A 21,286-nucleotide genomic window follows, 5' to 3' on the forward strand; every position below is an offset into this window, starting at 1 on the left:
ATGTGCTGAACCCTTTAAAGCCTCAGCTTTTAATCTCGGTAAAGAGACTTTTAGTCCTTAGAGACGCGAGTTGATTTTAGTTACGGTAAGGTGCTTGGCCCCGTTTAATGTGACTGGTGCAAATAACCTAAGTGCTGATACACCGAAGTGGTTGATTTCAACCAATCAACGTACCTTCACACGCACATGACACATTCACATTTATGGTGATTGCTGTTGCGTTGAAACCTCTCGCTGAAGTTACTTGGCAACCATGTTTAAGGTTATCGGGCGAGACAGAACAAGGGTTGCCAGACGTACCGGTTTTCGGGGACAGTCCCGGATTTTGTTTTCCATTCAATCCCTTTTCATTCCCTTCATACCATGATATGAACCTCACGGCTCATATCCATGTGCCGTTAATTATTCTTGGTTATTTTATATTAGTTGGTTCTTATTATTTGATTATTAATATTTCATATTCATAATTTTTGATAAATAGAAAGATTATTACTAGACTTATATAATCCACTAATATTTCCTTTATTGTAACAAAAGCGTAAACGCAGCCTAATGTAATAATCTATATGTTAATTTTCTGACCGAATCTTTAATATTGGATATGTAAATCTGTGTTCTTTCACGGCAGAAAAATGTTTATGATTTAGATTGACATAGATTTCGTTTAGCAACAATGGGAAGATCGAATCTGTTCTTTTAAGTTTAATGTATTCAATAAGGTTCAAGTTGCAACGAGGAATGATTCGAGTTTAGTCTTTATTATCAGAGATGAATCGTTCCCCTTATACAATTTTATTTGGTTTTGCTGCAACGTGGAAATTAGTTAAACTTTGATATTGAGATTGTGAATATAGACATTGATGAGTATTTAGTTTTAGGAAATGTCGCAAGTCGCGCTGTGCAAATTACGTAATGCATAACAAGTGAACATCGATTGTAAAGGTATATAAGTAAATGCGGAGCTTAGTTTGCACGCATTCCATCAGCGTCGGCTCTACGATATGAACATCTAATGACACTTGGGAATAAAGATACCTGTATTTCGCCAAGCACAATTTATACTTCGAAATTTATAATGTTATGGGACGACAGGTTAGGATCGGCCGAAATCCTTTGACGTTAATGACGCCTGCCTATTGGACATGTATTTGTCACTGTTGACCCATATATTCTCATTCTTACGGATAAATGATAGAATTTCAGATCTCCGAACTTTATTTTGGCCTTCTTCAAAATTTATTCAAGGTAGACTTATTTGGGCAAGGAAGCAAAACTAGACATGTAATGCAATATGTCTCGTTTTTCAATGAAAAATGTCATCATTGGCGTGTATCTTGATGCAAGCTCTGCCTACTAACGTTTCTCAATCCCAAGTACTCAGTGGAGCCCGTAGATTCGATTCTGCTTAAATCCTGCCCGTATTAACTTCGATACTCGTGACACATTTTGGTCGCAATACTGTAGGAAGGGGCACGTACGAAAGTTTTTGTCTGCTACTGAATGGTAGGCCGTAAGCTTCGTCTACGGTTGCAAAAACGACAGGGTTCTCTTCCCTGGTACGGCTTCCTCCTAGCGACACACATACACACGTAACTATTCCCTGCACATATACATATTTGGATTTTCCCCGTGGAGACATGCAGCAAATTAGAATCATGGATTCATCGAATCGAATACTAACGAACAGGGGATTCTGTATTTCTTTTAAATTTAAGGATATTCATGGACTGTAAATTGTAACTTGAGTGTAATGTAAGCTTTCGTATGTATTGGAAAATAAACCATCTCCTGGATAAAAATGAATGAAAAGAAAGGTCAAAGTAACCTCCCAGAAGATGCAGTTGCCAATCTTAAAATTTGAGAAGAGTCGTTCATTTATTTTATGATTCACCAACAACACCCTTAAGTTCTCAATGCTTTATTCACCAAGCCCGTACCTGAGAGGGGTCAGAGTATCCCATTTAGCCGTCTGAGTTTTAGCCGAGGTGAAATTAGAACATAAAGTATTTGGAAGATTGAGGCAGGCTAGGATTACCATAATTTGCAGCTCTCTGTGTGTGTGTGTTTTACTGAAAGGCTATCTATAGTGGAGAGTGAAATAACACACAGTTATAGTTATATGAACATAAATATATATATATATATATATATATATATATATATATATATATATATATTACACAGATGAATTGCGTCTTACATAAAGCTAAGGTCAACCCTCATGTGTGAATAAGCGCGCGTAACGGCCATAGTAAGTCTCGCAGGTAGGTAAGACGAGCAGAGCCGCGCTCGCTGTGAAAGAGGTTGAGTTGACAGTAACGTCGAGACGTTCGTCGCGTCCAGTTTAGCAGCTGCCGTGCGACCGATCAGTGGTTGTGCGTTTTTCTTCGCCTGTGCCTCATTTGTCTACAGTATATTTGGATATACAACTTTACGTCCGACTGGAAGTCACGTCGTCCTTGGCAAGTGGCACTGACATTGCGTTCGTGACAATTTGCGATCCCGTCGGATTGCGTCGTCCGTGACAACCATAGACGTGCACAGACCCTTTGATTAGAGGGGGGGGGGGGGGGCAAAGCCTTGACGAAAGTTCAGCCGGGCAAGAAAAACCTAATTTTATCTCACTGTTTTAGTTTCATTGCATTGATGGGTGTGTATATATATGTGATATATATAATGCAGAAACATAGAGGAACCATAACGAATAAATAAATTATGTGTGAAATGTACCGCGCTCCTTTTCCTCCAAACAATTGTGTTCATGCGTTTAAGACAAACTGTTTAGCAGTTATAACTTCTCTTTCTGGTAATTTACAAATGCATTACAGAAAATAACAAAATTGCGAGAGAAGCGAGCGAGAAAATTTTAGATACAAAGTTTTGCAAACTGAAAACAATATTGATTTAATATGGCTCAGGACATTTATGGGGAGCCATGGCACTCTTTTACAATTTTCTTCATTTAGATCTTAAGGCACCTAGGGCCAAAACTCCCGCTGCTCTCTTCCTACAGCTCTGAACTTGACAAGACTATAAGTAAAGCAGAGAACGCGAGCAAGAAAATTTTACGAAATGTATTTTTATTTGTATAAAATTTGATATGGAGGGGTAATTTCCCTTTGTGCCACCCTGCAGGCGCTCTTGGCCGTCTGGAAGAATTAATGCAAGAAAAACGTGAAAACTAATTCCATATAGAGTATCCTTTTGTCCTGCTACTCTTATATTATACTAGTCTTGCTTTCTTTTACCTCAATGTTTGCCCCCCCCCAGAATTGATTTCCGTCCAAGGTTGGGCATTACCCTCCCCTGTGGTTGAGCCACTGCACCGCCTTCCCCCATAGTTGATTTGAACTTTAATCGACTTGAAAATACTTTATTTTCTTTAAGAGTATAATATCGTTTAATTACAGCGATAAGATTCCTCTTCACTAAATTTCTAGATGAAAATACATGTAGGAACATGGATGTCTGGAAGGGGGAGGAAGGATGGTTACATCTCCGGCTCCCCCTTAGAAATGGAATGTCAAGCTAAAAGTATATGCTTCACACGTATAATTTGATTTCAGTCATAGTAATTTACATTAATACGATACTTTCAAATTCAAGTGTTGTTTCTTGAGGGGGCAACAATATTATTGGGGTAATATACCTCAGGGAAAATACCTTGCTTGTCCCTCCGTTGAAAAAAATCTGAGGACGTCCATGATAAGGGGGGGCAACTGCCACCCCCCCTTGCCCACCCGTGCGCACGCCTACGCTTCATACCATGTGACAGAAGGCAGAAGAACTATTCCATTGTTGGAACTTAAAGCTACAATGACGATGTAGCTCTCGATTGTAATTTCTTCCAGCTCTCTAACAATATAAGCGAGTGTTTATTGTTGAATGTTCATGGACATTCTTTAGTCAGGGACATGATACCATAAATGGTCACAACAATTACCTGGTTTTATAAATTTTCAAGTTAAAAACCCGAGGAGCATTAAAGTATAAAACATTAAAATTAGGGATTATTCATATAGTGTTAAAAATGTGTGTTCTCAGTATGATTTTATTATTGGTAATCACGTACGTCCAGAAGGGGGGCAAGTGGGCCACGACCGCTTGGAAAATGAATATCAACCTAAAAGTATATATTTCACACATATGATTTCATTTCCATACAGTAAATTATGTTACGTATTATAAGGGCATTGTAGTAATGTTAGACATTCCAACTGAAGTGTTTTCTGATGGTGTAACACTATTATGGGGAAAATATGCCTATTTCCCCTCCCCCTTTGCTTTACCCTTCCTGCAAGAAATCCTGCGTACGTCTAGGTTGCTAATGTATGGTACAGTGGGATCCATAAATATTATCAAGCAAATTGTCGATCACCACGTTTACTCCCTTTGTTTTATGCAATGAGAGCTTCAAGAACTGACACAAAATACCAAACAATCTGCTTACAACCTCTGAACCAGTATACGTAAAAATACAGTCCTTAAAAATACGTAGGATGAAGATAAAAACCAACGAATTAGTCATGGACAATTTGCTGATCAATACTTATGGATCCCACTGTCCAATGTTCTTTCTTTCAATACGTTACTTATAAAGTTAACTCGTTGTAAATGTTCGATATTCCAGTGCCAGTCTCATAATGTAATGACGGAACTAGAATATATTTTTTAGACAGATATCCCAGTTTTTAATTTACAGAATCTGGCAACACTAGACGGAACTCTTCGCAGTTCTTTCCTATGGTCATCATAATCCAACCTCTTTTTGACTGTTTATTAGAAATCCTCCGATTATAATTTGTCCCCGGCCAACAAAGCTTAGTGCAAGATTTCCACGAAGGCGTCGCTGGCAGAATATTACTGCTGATAGCCACGTGACGTTTCGAAGCTGTTTTGTTAATCTCGTTAGTTTGCCTGGCTCTGAGTAGCTGATGATCCCGGCTGTTAAGGTGAACGCGAGGAAGAGGGAATATGTATAGCCTTTGGGGGACGAGAGTACGTGACCTTCACCTATCTTCCTTCCACTTCATCTTCTTTGATTTATTAATTACGTGTGTTTCATTTATTTACTCTTTCATTTGTGACTGTCATCTTTTTATAACATTCACAATGAAGTTGTACTAGTTGCTAATTCAAAACTAACAGCAACACATTCTCTTTTTATGTATTCATTCAGACATTCCTTCTTGTATTCATCGCCTTGTAATCAAGAGGTCTTGGGTTCGATACCCGGTGGAGGCACATAGTGGTGCGGACCCCACTTTAAACTGTAGGCCCAGTTCCGATTAGTCTTACTGTGCATAAAGTGGACTTAAAACAACAAATCAATCAATCAATTCCTTGTATTGATTGGTTATTTCTTTCGTCCAATAGTTTTCCTTCTTTCCTTTTGCCGACCTGCGTGGCGGAATGGTTATCACGGCGCGCTACGACGCCTGGGGCCCCGGGTTCGAATCCTGGCCTGGGCATGGGTGTTCATTGTTGATGGATTGATTGATTTGAGTTTAAAGTCAACTTTATGCACAGAAGGCTAATTGGGACTGGACCTACAGTTTAAAATGTCTCTCCATCGGGTATCGAACCCGGGACCCCTTGATTTGAAGGCGACAACGTTACCACTTCGCCATCGGCTGTTCATTGTGATTGACCCTGCAACAATTTCATCGTATCATTACTCATCCTCATCGTCGCGGTTAGCCAAAGGTGGCAGAAAACGAAATGAACCAAGTCAAATCAATAAACGTTTCTTCCTCTCGTTCTGTTTCGGCTATTTTACGTCACTTTTCTGCCTCATGGGTTAATCACGGCGATGCGGATGAGATAAACACAATTATACACACAGGCTTCGAACCTGGACCTCTGGTTTCGTAGCGCGTCACTCTAACAACTCCACCACCATCCTTCGTTTCTTCTATTCTTGTTTTCTTTACTTTCTCTTAATTTCATTTTTCTTCCATTCTTATTCTCTCAACATACGACTACAAAATTCTCGGTAACGCGTCTGACTACCATGCTAAAGGTCCCGGGTTCGATCCCCGGCCGGTTCAAATCCGGGAACTTTTCTAACGATGGAAGCGGCCCCGGCGCACACCCAGCGTCGAATAACGTGGGTACCTGGGGGAAACCCTGGGGGGTAAAGGCGGTCAGGGGCGTGATGCTGATCACATCACCCCCACTCACGACCGGATCAAGAAAGTGTGGGGCGTTACCCCCACACCACCTATACGCCTTCATGGCGTGGTGCTAAGCACAGGGGAACACTTTACCTTTTTTTACCTTTTTTACACTATAATACTAATATATCCTAATCTTCCTTCATTTTATTTTACCTCATATTGCCTACCATCTAATCAGTGGCGTTCCCAAAGGGGGGGGGGTCATTACCTCCTTTTGGCCCAGTACTCCTTAAAATGAGGAGCGACAAAGGCAGGAAATGATGGCAAAATGAGCACTGACTGCTAAAACAAAGTGTATGTAACCTCCCCCTTTCGAAAATATGGGCACGCCATTGCACCTAAAAAAACTAATTACTATATTTATCTTTTTAAGTTCCACTGCTACTACTAACACCATATTTAAATGGATTCTCTTTCTATGCTATCGTCTTGCACCGTGTAATTAACATTGATAGAAAGATGTAGGCCTATTGGCAACAATAATGTAAACCAGGGTTGTTAAGAGGTCCTGGAACCCAAAAATTCTAAAGGGTTCTATTGTGTTCCGCTGCAGACCGGAAACTTTTTTCTCGCACAATTTAAATTCGGTCCAAGTTGCTTATTGTTTCATTGAAAAAAGGTTCCTGGACCGTATTTAAATTGATCCCAAAAAAGGTTCCCGGACCGTTTTTAAATGAACCGGAAAATTAGTTCCTGGACCGAATTAAAATTGAGCCGGAAAAAAAAAATGGTTCCGAATTGAACAGATAAAAAGGTTCTTTACGGTCCAGAATTCATTTACGCTTGCTGATTTTCTCTCCTGGACCGGAATTGAATTTATTAAAAATTCCTGTACCTTTAACAACCCTGATTTAAACCACTGCTGTACAGCAAGTCAGAGTAGACATGGTAATCATAATTACAAACATATCGAATAAACTTTTAAACTTGTCATAACTCATTACTCCAAATATTTATTCTGCTAATAAAATATTCCGAACTCGTAAATAATCTAAATAAAGTAACATACTGAAATTAGGGTCTTAAATTTTAAGGCATTAGGGCTAAATAGGAGGACGCCAAATCACAATCTTGCCTAGGGCTCCAAAATATCCAGCTACTGTGCTGTTTGAACACACACAAAAGTGAAGTAATGTACAGCACAGACCATAAAATGCTTTCGTAATTTTCGAAGTGCAAAGTCACTTTTGCGTCCCCTTTTATACGTATTATTTGTACATGTGTGACGTTCTAAAAATACACTTCGTAATGGGTCAGTACAGAGAACAAAACATAATTCTTCCAGTAGGCCAGTAAGAATCATCGATCCTCCTCACATGAATTCTATTAAAGATAGTTCGTATATTTCACCCAAAGGATTCATCATGCTTCAAACTAGACTTTATAATCATGTAAGAATGTACAATGTTTGGATTAGGCTAGTTTTACTCTCAAATAAACTTAATTAACTAATCTCTACTATTCTTATCTTCAGTCCATTTCTTGGCGGTGCTGTTGTGGGGGTTGTAAACTCGTCCGCAGTGCCACCTACAGTTCGTTTACGAATCTTGGACCGGTCTGGAAGAGAAGCGATAGAGACGCAGCTCGGAGAAGATTTGGAGCTACGAATCGACATTGACGATGACAGTGAGTACAAGGTCATTTGATTTCCACCTCAACTACCATCCTTACCTGTGATTTTTGTTCGCCCCTCGTATATTGCTAGAAATTTTCGGAAACGGGATAGCGAAACTTGATATTACCTCAGCTTTACAGCGCTGTAAATTGTTTTCTCATAGATAAAAATGAGAGAGATTTTGGGGTGTATTGGCGTAACTTGGCGGAGAAAGGTGGGCAATCGCCCCCATCAAATTTAATAAAACATACAAGGTAAATGAGTTACTTGTACGCGAAAAGTAACTGTTAGTTTTTTTTACAGTTACTTTCTGCTGGAAATTTTCTTGCAAATAAATTACGTGATCATTAATTGTAATAAAATAAATATGTGAAGACTTTAATTGTTTTATTTATTTTTAAGATGGAACATAACACTGAAGTCTTCAAGTGCAATTAGAAATGACGAATTTCAATAAAGTGTGGATGTTCTAAATTTGGCATGAAACGAAGCACATACATTTTTTTTACTTTGGCGATTCTACGAAATCCTTTCATTTTAGCATTCAGAGTAGACATAGTTGGAAACAGTGTTGCCAATTTCAGATCTTCCTCCACGTCACAGATTTCCAGTAAAACAATTTAATTGTTCTAAAGTAACTGTTGAAAACTTTCCGAATTAGAGCAAAGGAAAATTGACATAATTTCTCCATCTTGCAGGCGTGTACGACATCTCGGCTGGCCATCTGGTGGCCAGTAGCGAAAGCGGAGAAGCGTCCTATCTCTTGCTGGACGAACGGGGGTGTCCAACGGAAAGCCAGACCTTTCCAGCACTCCAGAAAGTTCCAGGTTCCAGATCTCTCTTCTCCCAGTTCAGGGCGTTCAAGTTCCCGAGGTATCCCATCGTGAAGTTCGATGTCTTGGTTCAGTTCTGCGTGAAGGATTGCCGACCGGTAAGTGATGTTTGACAGTGTACAGTCACACGCAATAAAAATGGTACACCTATATTCTTAAGAGTGCCCTGGAGGTTGGCATGAAAAGAGTTTTCCTGCCCTGGCGCGATACAGACACACCTAGCGACATATCAGGGAACTAGGAATTCTTCTCGGTTGTATCCTAAACCGGAGGACAGAGCACAGGCCGTGGGCCAGAGGACCTCCCCCCCATGGTGTAAAGACTTGCCACCATGCCTCCCCCTGCCTTCACCACCCCCTCCCCTCCGTGACCGTTGCGAAAGGGCAACACCGGTGTCATCTCATTCTGGTTCCGGCTTCTTTCAAGATTTCTCCACTGGCAAAATATTCACTGCTGGCCCATGCGTGGAAAGTGGCTACGGCAAACAGTCAGGACCTTCACAAATGAGATTTGGATTGAATAAATTTTGTTGATTACAGTGGCTACTATAATTATGTGGAATTTATCTTAGTGCGGTTAAATTGAGAGTAAAGAAGGAGGTAGAGATTATCAGTTGAAAGTAACGACGAATCAAGTAAGAATAACTAATTGAAAGTACGCTGTGGCTGTGTAGTCTTGCTAATGAACCGTGTTAAAAATGTAAACATAAACATTGGTGAGGTGTTGTCCTTCCTGCTGGCGTAATGCGTGTTGTCTAACTCGGCGGCGATAAGCGAAGATCAATAGCAAATCTTCAATGGCATGTTCGGCCACCGCCTTATTGTTAGGCAACACACAATTGCGGCTGACTGTACTTATACCAAAATGAGTGCCCAAAATTGCAACCTGTTTGTATGAAACCCAAAATGCAGCACAGCACAATCAATCCATTAACTGTGTCAGCCAACAGGGCCTACTGCAACTTTAAATCAGTTATTACAATCATCAAATCCAGTGCACGGACACTTTGCAAGGCAGAAAACAACGGAACAGTCACCAGGAAAGATGCCATATCATCAAGCATGGCTACCACAGCGCCCGTTGAATTCTTATAGTCCCCGGCAACCAACAGATATAGAGGCCAGTCTCAGTGAAGAGTGAGTGCCTTTACGTTCTTAGTCTGTGCGCCGTGTGCGCTGCTGCAAACGGCTGGTAGCTTCAGTCGCGTTTTTGCCTTCATGCACTTGTTTTCCTTCCCACGGTTTCGTTGGTTCTTACTACTTGCACAGAGGACAAGTTTTCATTCGCTTCTCCCTGGGAGCAAAACAATGAAGAAGGAACTCAACAGTACCCTCGTTAGATGGCGCTAGCGTCTGTGTTACATTATTTCAACATTTGCAGATGGATATGTCAAAGATGTGCGGAAAATGTTGAAGGAAAATAGGCGTAGTAAAATCCTCCTCCTTACAGGTGGATTGTGGCGGATTCTCATCCTACGGGAGACGACGTAGGGAGCTGAATGAGTCCTCTCCCGAGGACGATGAGGACTCAAGTTTCCTCATCTACCGGGACGTTCCTCTGGAGCGTGAGATCGTGGTCCACAGTCCCCTGCCAGGCAGCGTCACGGAACTTGATGGTAACTCCAGCATTGTCATCTTCCCAGGTGTGTGTTTTTGCATTTTCTTCTTCGGTATATTTACCGGTTTATCTACTTTTTTACTTAACCTTGCTTCTTTAGTGCTTTTTATTTTAACATAATTTTAGACATTAGATTAACACGCTAATCAAAGTTTGTAATATTCATTTGCCTTTTGCTTTCTATGTGTAGCCTCACGCCTTTTCAATGTGTTGTGTACGTCCTGTGCAGGTCCCTTTACAACCTTGCCATTTTAAACTTTCTCAGGGGTCTTAACTTTAAGGTAAGAGTTTTAGATAGAAGGAGTTTCCTCGTACATTTTGAAGGGTGTAAAATAGCCATATGTGCCGAGGTACCCAAAACATTTTAATTAATTCATTTATTATTTTTCCTCCTTCATGTAACCGTTATATCGCTCACTCGTTGTTCACATCAAGGGAGGAGAGAACAGATTAGCCAACGTGAGAAAAATCGCAAATAACAAAATTGACATTAAAAAAATCCTTGGAGCTATATCAATAATAGAATCCAAGTCAGTAATCATGAAAGCACTCTTTCTGTGATCTCAAATACATTTTCTCAAACATCTTTCTCAGAAAGATAAATTAGTTTTTAGCTACTTTAGCTCATTTGTAGCTTCTTATAACAGAAAGAATGCAATAATAGTTGATTTTGACCCGCTGAATGCATGAGTAGTTTGTATTTGATCTGTGGAAAGATGCACAAGGACTGTTATACCGGTCAGAATCTCGTCTTCTTTTCGACTGTAATTTCCTGAGTCGAATGAACAACATAATAAATTTTCTCAGGTTTATTACTTCCTAGAAGATAACTGAGTACTCTCGTGGGTACAATGTTTTTTTTTATTCTAATATTGTCTCCTTTCATTTAATAGAATACAATTTCTTGTAAGTTATAATAAACTTTACAGCATTCTGCCGTTCAAATTGAACACTGTGCCTGACGATTTAGAAGATGGGACACGATCTCTTTCCAGAGAGCTCAGACGTTTTCATGCCGTCATCTCTCTCTACTATGGCTGGAGTGAGAAGAAAACATGGCGTCAGATACTTACACACACACATATGACACACATACGTATATGTTGATCTACAGTACAGCAATGAGATATATGAAATAAATTCAAATTAAATTGGAATATTTTATCATAAACAAAACATAATTATGTTAATAAATTTTATTTGTATGCACAACAAATATATTTCTATACACTAAATAAATTTAAATTAATTTGGTTAACTATGTAATAGCCGTTGAAACTTTAAAAACGGCCATGATCATTTTTACGGTTTTAAATACATCATTTCTCTTTCAACATTTTACAGTGTAGAGTAACAAGTAATCTGCAATAAGTTGAGGAGATTATTGTACGTATCGTAGATGTCGTGCTGGAACCCATTTCTAATTTGGTGGAAAGTGCATCCGCGCAAAAAAAAAAAAAAAACTAGATTCTTTAGAGTGTCACTTGAGTTGAAAAGGAGTCTCTCCATAATATCCGGAGAAGAAAGGCCAAAAAGTTAACATTGTAGTATAAGAAGTCCTGTTCATTCCTCTATGTAGCCCCAAGGACCTGTTGCAAGGACAGGAATGGAAGTTTACTTCCGCAGGAGAGTCATAAGTAAATTGACACGACCCTCTGGGGGGCCCGCTGGACTTCCAGAGAAGGCCCGGGTCGAAGGCGTTGGCTTGAGGACTCGCGACAAGTAAACATCTCCTGGCGAATGACCCCTTTGAGTCCGTCGCGTCTGATTGAGGAATTCTAATCGGATCTGAGGGAAAGAGTGTCTGTCGAGTTTCCAAAATGCTTCCCCCATTATCCTTCCCTATTGTCTACAATTTCAATATTGTAGCTGGTTAACACTGCTTTGTGATTTTCCTCATATGTGTATCTATGTTATATCAGGCTGCATTTATGTATAACTACAGGGCAAGCCTACTGACTATCATATCGATAGTAAATAATATAATAGCTAACGTCGGTCGCGTGTTTAGTGATTAGAACTAAACTATAATATTTAGAACTAAGTTAAAATAATAGTTTCTCTTGTATGTACGCATTGCTTGCATTATAGAAAAATAATTTCCTGTAGTTTACGGTTATTACAAGCATAAGAAAACAGTTTTTCGTTGTGACGTTTCAGGAGAACACACGCTTCCTTCGCCAGACATTTTTCATTTTGACTAAAGATACAGTTATAACAATGTTTAGCAATGGTATGTCTGGAAAGCTTCGTTCATTGCAGAAGAACACTGGAATAAATTAAATAATGAAAATGGTAACATAGATCCAGTATGGAGTTTTCTTTTTCACAAATGGAGTAAGCCACCATCTTTAAAATTTAATATAACAGAAAACATCAAGAGACTTTGTGAAAACAATGATGACTTTGAATTACCTGATGATATTTAGGATTCATAATTTTAAATAAAAAATAATGTGATCAATTTTTTTTATCTGAAATAAAAATAAAACAGACTGCTTGTTTTCAGTTATGTTGCTATATTACAACAATGTAACATTGACAACATCCATTATATAACGGATTATTTTTGTTTAAAAAATTGTTAACCATTGTTATAACTGTATCTTTAGTCAAAATGAAAATAAATGTCTGATGAAGGGAGTGTGTGTTCTCCTGAAACGTCACAAAGAAAAACTGTTTTCTTACGCTTGTAATAACCGTAAACTCCAGGAAAATAAATTAAAATATTTAGAACTAATTTATAATGTTTATAATTAAATAATTCCTTTTTATGGGAATAATTTATGTATAGGTTTTATAAATATATGAATATTAATTATGAATAATGTATAAAACTACTAAGTTATTCATATAAAAGGGATTATTTAGTTCTAAATATTATAGATTAGTTTTAAATATTTAAATTTAGTTCCAAATTTTGTAATTTATCTAAGAAACTAAACATCCGATCGACGTTAAGTATTATATCATCTGCTATCGATATACCGAACGTCAAAATATCGATATACCGTGAGTATTATCGATATCTTGGGTATTCTCGGTATTTTTTTCTTGCCAACTTGCCGTGTAACATTATTCAGTTCATTATTTGCTCTTAACAAAGGCACACATGGGGTGTAAGGGATGACTTTTCCTAAGAGAACTCTAGTGTCAATCTCTCTTCTTCGTAGTACACCCTGGGGTGCATTTCTTCAGGCCAACGGGGATCTGGCGACTGGATCAATAGTCAGTATAATCTTCTGCGGGGCTCACGCTGTGTCCTGTCCATGTATTTGTGATTGTCCTTTCATCCATTTCATATTATCAACATCCATCCACATCGTTGCGATTATCCAAAAGTGACATAAAAGCGGCGTAAAATATTCTCCCCTTAGCTGTATTAAATATGCTAGAAATAGAGAACTTTAACCAGCAATCTCATAATTTATAATCCAAAATGTAAATATTAATTCTGAAATGAAAATGATTCTTTTATTACCACTCCAGATCCAATCAGTTGCAACTAGCCCTATCATGTTCAATGTTTAAGTTTTTGAGTTGCGGCATGGTACAAAGATTTTGCAAGTTTTCAAAGATAAATTACTAACGATTATCACCTAGCACACTTTTATATATCTAAAAGTTGCGTTCAACATCAACTGACACAGAAAAAATCTATACTTTAATAAATCGCTAAATATATAAAAGAATATGCAGTGGCGTGCCCAAGGGGGGTTGGTGGGGGGTTATAACCCCCCCGTTTGGCCCAGTATTTCTAAAAAAGAACATCAAATGCAGGAAAACATGGTAAAATGAGTGCTGACTACAAAAAATGTATACCTAACACCATCCTTTCGAAAATCCTGGGCACGCCACTAAGAATAAGCTCCTGAAGTACGAAAATATGACATAAAATTCCAAGCAATGCCTTATTGGACCAAAAATGCTAAATAATGCACAAAAATGTTTCAGCATCTTAAAGGCCATAATTAGTCACAAAGAAGCAAATACTAAAACAAATACGTTTCTAGACTACTAGGAAGAAGATATGAAGGCATAAATATCCTAGCCCTAGATGTTATCCCCAGAGTATAATCTCTATCAAAAAGCTAGAGGAATTAACCAACCTATTCTCCTCAGGGGTTACCATTTTGGAAGTAATATTAGCATGAAAATAATGGAAGAATGAAGACGAGAAAAGTAAATATTTTATGATTGACGTTGTAGAAAAAACTAAGCCTAAGAATTGCAATAACGATGATCGGTATTTCACAGTTTGACATGACTTTGTGGTAATTCTGACTGACTGAATGAAGAATACCCGTTTATGGAAACGAAAGTGTTGTTACTACCAAATATTTGAAATTTATCCTATGTACGATAAATTTCAAATATTTTATTTCATGTGGGCATTGATTAAATAACATAGCCAGATGTGTGGCACACGTGGTACTGTCCTCTGACACGACCAATGTTGCCAGTACACCTCGTAATTTCGAAAAAAAACAAAACATTTTTGTGGATATGTCACAATAAACCCCGTAAGTCGTCATATAATGCACAAAACGCATAAAAAATTATCTACCTTTCAAAAATTCGATAAATAACCACCAAGATCATCAATACACATCGGAAATTAATGCAAACTACTCCATAGCTGTCTCTTATGCATGTTTTTTTTTTTACTTCGTACAAAAACTTTTTTGCACTTTAGTAACTTCTCTCCCATACTGAACGTTCATGTAGAGAATAATTTTCTTGTTTAATGTTTAAAGAACATCCATATAGACAAAGTTAAGAACCAGTGCAAGGTTCATGTCTCTATCGCTTTTTGTACAAAAGTTAAGTACTTTCACAATCTTTGTTGGGTGACTTTTTGGACACCCGTATCTTGTAGTTTTTGTAACAAATGAAATTTCCACTCCATATCCATCCTAAAGAATTATGTGCTCGCTCACCTTATCCAACACACCCTCCGTCTTCTGACGTCAGCGTAAATGCATTCGTTGTTAGGTTATTCATGTTAGATTAAGAACTCTTACCATTAACACACTGAAATTTTGTGATGTCGAAGGACGGAGCGGAGGTCAATAGAGTGTGCTAAAGGTAAGACCCGAATACAGACTTGATACTTCCGATGTCTTGTTTCAGGAGACGGTGGCTGGGACGAAGGCGTGTGCATAGAAAGGGGCGCCCTCATCGGCATCTGCGTCTCTTGGCTCGTTCTTCAACTCAGCCTCATCGTGGTGTGCGTGCTGTGTGTCCGCAGCTACAGGGACAAGTGGAAGATGCACGAGAAACTGGTGGACGGCAGCGAGAGAAGAGTGCACTGGGCAGAAGACATGACGACCCTCAGATAGCGATGGCCGGCGTGGATTGCAGCCGGGACTCCGCGAATGCTGAAGCCGCTCGTGGTACCAAGCGAGTCAGTACACAGTCATCTGCCTCTCCAACAGTCGCCGATGTGGTAATGGCAATTAGTGTTCCATTAGCAATCTAAATTGAATATTATCCATTGTTCCTCTTTATTGTGAGAGGGAATACTGGAGAACTGCCAGGACTGCCAGTTTCTAAATGCATAAGAACGTCCATGTCTTATTTCAACTCATGCTTCTCACAATAACAGTGCATCTTGCAACACTGCTTTTGACTTTTCATAAGACTTGCTGAGTAGGTGATTTTCTATACTTTATGGTGCAAAATGTAATGGTCATGTTAACAGCAGTGTCCAACAGATCAGTCAGGAAAAATGCAACAATGCAAGTTAACGGGGGCATGGCAGCCCCCCCTCCTCACAACACTCAAGCATGCCTGGCAACAGAGATACATTTTTACCCCCTCCCCATAATAATACAATACCACATTTATAACAAAAGTAATTCCAAAATGTAAATTTGTACATGAAGTATGTAAATTCTCATGCTGTCAAATGTCACAAGTACAATAATAAGTATTATTATCAATAAACACTTAACAACAGTTTGTATATTAATACTGTAGTAATGGAAGATTTATTTCGTTAATCACACATTAAACTGCTTCCACAGGAAGAACCAGTTGAACTTATATAGACTAAACAAACCTTAACTGCTAAAAGCGAGATTCTCTCAAAGGTAGTATAGTTTGTTTTGTCAAATTATTTCAGGAATGGCACAAAGGGTAGAATTGGGATCAAAGGATTTAGGGTGTTACAACGTATCCATGTAAACTTCGTTCCTGCGCCACTATTGTTAATACTACAAAATAATAACCATGTGAATGTACCTGTTATAGGAAAGGAGGGATATTTCTTAGAATCCTAACTAAAAGAAAAAAGTTTAATTTCCAATATGACAATCTTTCTACGTCTACATTAACCTACAATTCCAATGCTCTTATCAACATTCTGAATACTCTGCGTTTGTGTGCTGTGGCAATGAAAGCTGGAACCATTCTACTTAAACTAAATATGGAATATATGCATCAAGGATACTTTTGGGTTGTAATGATCCCATTGAAAGTTAATGGAGTTGTTACCACCCAGAAGTGTCCGTGACTGTACAACATGTTCTCGACTGTAGCGAGAATTTTAGTTCTGCAATATTATTTCAAGTAATGACCCCTGCTGTGTAACAATAACGTCATGACATAAATCACAAATGATCTGACACTAGTCAATATTAAGAAATTGTTTATTTCTTGGGTGATAACTGTTCTGATGATAATTAGTATCATGAAAGCGATTGTTGTGCAAAGATAATTATACTTTTTCTGTGATAAATCAGATAAACAAAACATTTTCTAATAAATAAATGGTGATGTGCTAATCCAAAAATGAACAATGATTGTAGAAGTTGATTTTACCTACGATTTGGATATAACAACATGCATTAGCATTGTGAAATAGTATTACATTCGTGCTATATCTTGTAACTGATGAAGAAGCTAAGATTTTCATAACTTAATTTATTTTGTATGAATGATGTGGTCCTGCTGTGAAACTATTCAACCGAGAGGAATAACGTTTTCCATAAAAAGGTGTTAGGTACAAATCAATGGCCCTGATTAAATTTGTACTTTACAGCAGATATTGTGCACGTATAGAAGAATACTTTAGTTTCAATTATAATCAACGGCTCCGAACCATATACGGTGTAACTCATGGTGCCCCTTTCGTGCTGTAAATATTATCTAACAGCACGCTTCGCACCGCAATTGCAAATGCTAATGAAAGTACTGTCTGCTATTAAAAAAATGCTGTAAGTTTTTTGGAAGCATTTATGCTAGCAAAAATGTTAAAGGAAATGCTTTCGTCTAAACTGGGCCTAAGTTTTGATTTCGATTTTACTGTCTCGTCTCGACAAGAATCGAAGAGTCTTGTTCTCGTCTTGGTACAGTGGGATGCTCAAGTATTGCTGGGCAAATTGTCCATTAGCATTTCCATTAATTTTTATCTTGAATCTAACGTGTTTTTAAGGAACAGCTTTTTAAGTATGCTGGTACAGAGAGTGTCAGTAGCTTGTTTGGAGTTTTGTTTAAGTTTTTGAATCTTTCATTGCGTATAACAAAGTGCACGAGCATAGTAGTGGACAATTTGCTTGGTAATACTTATGCACCCCACCTAATGTTCTTACAGGTATTGAAAGAAAAAGCAAATTCAGACAACAAGGTTTATTTCTAAACTTTTGTGATAATCCAGGTCCTCACAATCCTCTTGCTGGAATTGAAATATATATATATTTATTTATATAACATAAGTAATTTTTTAATTTTTTTATCTCTCTATATATATTTTCAGTGGGAATAGCTATGAGGATATGGGGTGGGATTTACAAGCCATAAGGACTGGAGGACCCCACAATACACTCTACAGATTTATACAATTAGGAGAGATACAGGTGACATCTTCACAGGCGGAGACTTGTCCATATTTCTCCACATCCAACTCCTGTTTTGTTTTCTTTAAGGAACACTTCCATTCTGAGACGAGGGTGGAAGATAATATGCATCACCGAACTATAAAACACTTGCAACCGCAACTAACTATGTGATACCAACCTATAACACTTACAACGAGTTTTGTTTCTTCATTCTAAATCATTTTTTTTTTGGGCAAAAAAATAATATTTCTGCAATTTTTCAATCTGCATCTTACAACAAGTGTTTTTAAAAACTATAGCAGTATGCTCACATTAAGAAGTGACAATTCTTTTTTTTTTAATTGTTAACATGGCACATAACATACACGTTTTGAAATATCTCTACATGACAAGCTTTGCCAGAGAGAACTGTTTCATCGTGGGGGAGGGTTTGTTATGTAACTTCTTCACAGCTTTAATCACAACATTGTGAACATGTACAACACAAAAAAGTCACTAAGACAATTATATACATGTACAATGTGCTCCGCACTTCCAGATCATGTTTATAACAAAATAGATTCAGTACATTTATCTGTAAAATGAAATACAATACTCAGTATTGGTTATTGTAATAGCAAGTGTAAGTTTAAAATAAGTTTCATTAAATAAATAGTTCATTATTCTCACTAAAGCTCTCGCCACGAAAACTGTCAAGTCAAGGTCGGATCTTCCCCTTCCCTCCTCTACACCCCTGGTCCTCCAGGGTTGCCACACTTCTTCTAAGCTGCTCGGTTGTACGTACACGGTTGATTTCCTCGATTGAAATTGTTGCTCATTGGCAACACTGTAGGTGGGTGGCGTAACCTTGACTGGACTGTTTTCGTGGCGAGAGCTTTAAAAGGTACACACCTTTCTGTTTTTAAGTACTTACTTTGAAAATAAGTGTCTCCCTCAAAACTACACGAATTAGACAACGTGGCTCAGAAAGACGTGAGAATTAGTTCTGATACTTTGAATTGTATAATTGTTTATGAAATGTGACTTGAGCTGAAGATGTGATTATTATAAGGTTTGAACTGAAGATACGAGTACTATCTTCTGATTGTTGTGAGATTCGACATTGTTTGGGTTGAGGATACGATTGTAAGGTGCTTCTGATTATTTTACTGTTAGAGATTTTCTATTATTCAAGTTGAAGATATAATCACGTGATGAATGGTCACATTCTAGCTTCTGAGGAGTTCGTTTCGAACTAGTTAAGTTTGAAGGAAGTTAACATTATACTAAAGTCTATGCATACTGATGAAGATTCCTATAGAAATTTTCGATGATGAAACATTGCGAACCTGAGCAAAACATTACTTATAGGTAGAAGATATTGGTAGCCAACTTCCTGCTTGTCTCCCTCGTCTCAAAACTGCACAGTAATATACCTGAAGATTCATTATTGACACGCTTTGTGCTCCTTCTTAAAATAATACTATCATCATTATTGTTATTTTGTCTGGAATGTTTCACAATCAACAATTCATGCTACTCTCCTGTCCCCTATTAACAATGGATTTTCAATAATTGACATCAGGACAGAGAAAAGGACTCTTGTAGCCCATTCCATCCCTCAAGTTCTATAATGAAATGAAAGTTTAGATAGTTCCCCTCCCCTCCCCTCCCCTTTCCGCCAGACTGTAGTTTGTATTCATCAAGCTCCAAGCGAATATACACATTCATACAGTGACAAGGAGCTAAGTTATATATATATCAAACAAACATTCTGCTATGTACAATTTACAGCAATGGTCATGGCTCATATATATATATATATTTACTTTTAAATTTTCAAGTATGCGCCTACCTTGTTTAATAGAACACTTTATTTCACAAGTCTAGATTCACTCGACACTCACATTAGTTCCTTATTATAACAGACAAGACAAACCAACATCTCGGCTTATTCTTTATTTTCATTTATCCCACCCTTCCTTTGGTACCACACCGTCAAGGAATGAGGTGCCATCCTCTGGCTGGGTACTGTAAATACTCTGTTAGTCGCCATCAGCTGATATGTAACCCTATCCAGCGTCTTTCAAAAAGTGTTTCTGCTACCTCTGTGTGTTTGTGAATACAATTGCTTTTTCTCAATTATTATCCACGTATTTCTGACAGAAGTGTGCAGCTAGTACCCCCTGTTCTGCCCCCTCGGAAACATTCCCTTATGCATAATGATCAGATAAAAAGTAACCTGTTCGTTCTGTCCACCTGTTTTCAGAAGAGAAGCTCACAGATATTACAATAAATATCTAAGTATCGGAAAAAAATAAATTACAATATTTTATACATCAATGTCTTGTCATTTTTTTTAAAAAAGTTTCTTTCAAATGGGGCAGAACAAGTAATTTAAAGAATAATTATTGATTTTTCTTAATTTCACTGTCTCTATAGATTCCTCACTCCTGGCTCCACGACTTGTCCCTCAAGCGTCATTCTGTAGTTGTGATTTCTATGAACTCTCCGTCGGGAACTGAAGGAGGTCGGTTAGCATTGACAGTTGCCGTTCTGAGGGGCGGGGGCATCTGTCAACCTTGTCCCTTTCGAGGTGTTCATTAAGTTGGGATCAGAATCTAAGCTCTCAGACATCTTGTCGCATATTATGTCTACCAGCCTCTCGAAAACTGCCTGAAATGTAGAACAAAGAAGAACGTTAGTGAGGAAATCATAATGTACAGTGGGATTCACAAGTATTTCTCGGCTAATTGTCCATAGTTTTCATTAATTTTAATCTTGTAACCTAGCGCTTTTATTCATTCATTCTTTTTTTTGGAAGTAACAGCTTTTCCATTATAATATATACATAATTGCTTTACATTAAAATATCCGTCTCCCACCCCCCCTTATTTCACAGATATTAGATTCAAAAAGAAAAACCTTCCCCTTTACAATTGTATGTTACACTTTCTTAAAAATGTTTACAAAGTATAACTCATACGAACATCCGCATTGACAAATTTATTGGAAACGGAACCTTTAAATTATATAAAGTTTTATGTAAGAAAATGAAACTAATGCTTTTAAGGATTAGATTTTACGCATGCTGGTGCAGAGATTGTCAGCAGCTTGTTTGTCATTTTGTTTCAATTATTGAAGCTCTCATTGCGTGAAACAAAGAATTGAAACATGGTGATGGACAATTTGCTTGGTAATTGTACGTATATTGTCATTATG

The 21,286-nt window shown here is 37.9% G+C and overlaps 2 protein-coding genes across 10 annotated transcripts in view; one reads left to right on the top strand and one right to left on the bottom strand.

Annotated features, from left to right (window-relative positions):
• The window catches only part of LOC145979527 (uncharacterized), a 62,123-nt gene extending 45,898 nt beyond the window's left edge, over positions 1-16,225 (top strand). For all 4 annotated transcript variants that reach the window (XM_083112473.1, XM_083112476.1, XM_083112475.1 and 1 more), the window contains exons 9-12: positions 7,654-7,805; positions 8,493-8,725; positions 10,077-10,269; positions 15,378-16,225. In XM_083112473.1, coding sequence (XP_082968599.1) covers positions 7,654-7,805; positions 8,493-8,725; positions 10,077-10,269; positions 15,378-15,586 — 787 coding nt within the window. In that variant the 3' untranslated portion in view covers positions 15,587-16,225. The remainder of the gene's footprint in view (positions 1-7,653; positions 7,806-8,492; positions 8,726-10,076; positions 10,270-15,377) is intronic.
• Positions 16,226-17,861: 1,636 nt separating this feature from the next.
• The window catches only part of Rab3 (RAS oncogene family member Rab3), a 192,159-nt gene continuing 188,734 nt past the window's right edge, over positions 17,862-21,286 (bottom strand). For all 6 annotated transcript variants that reach the window (XM_083112790.1, XM_083112788.1, XM_083112791.1 and 3 more), the window contains one exon: positions 17,862-20,740. In XM_083112790.1, coding sequence (XP_082968916.1) covers positions 20,600-20,740 — 141 coding nt within the window. In that variant the 3' untranslated portion in view covers positions 17,862-20,599. The remainder of the gene's footprint in view (positions 20,741-21,286) is intronic.

This window comes from Lepisma saccharinum, chromosome 26 (genome assembly GCF_977018435.1).
Source record: "Lepisma saccharinum chromosome 26, izLepSacc3.1, whole genome shotgun sequence".
Taxonomy (NCBI): Eukaryota; Metazoa; Arthropoda; class Insecta; order Zygentoma; family Lepismatidae; genus Lepisma; species Lepisma saccharinum.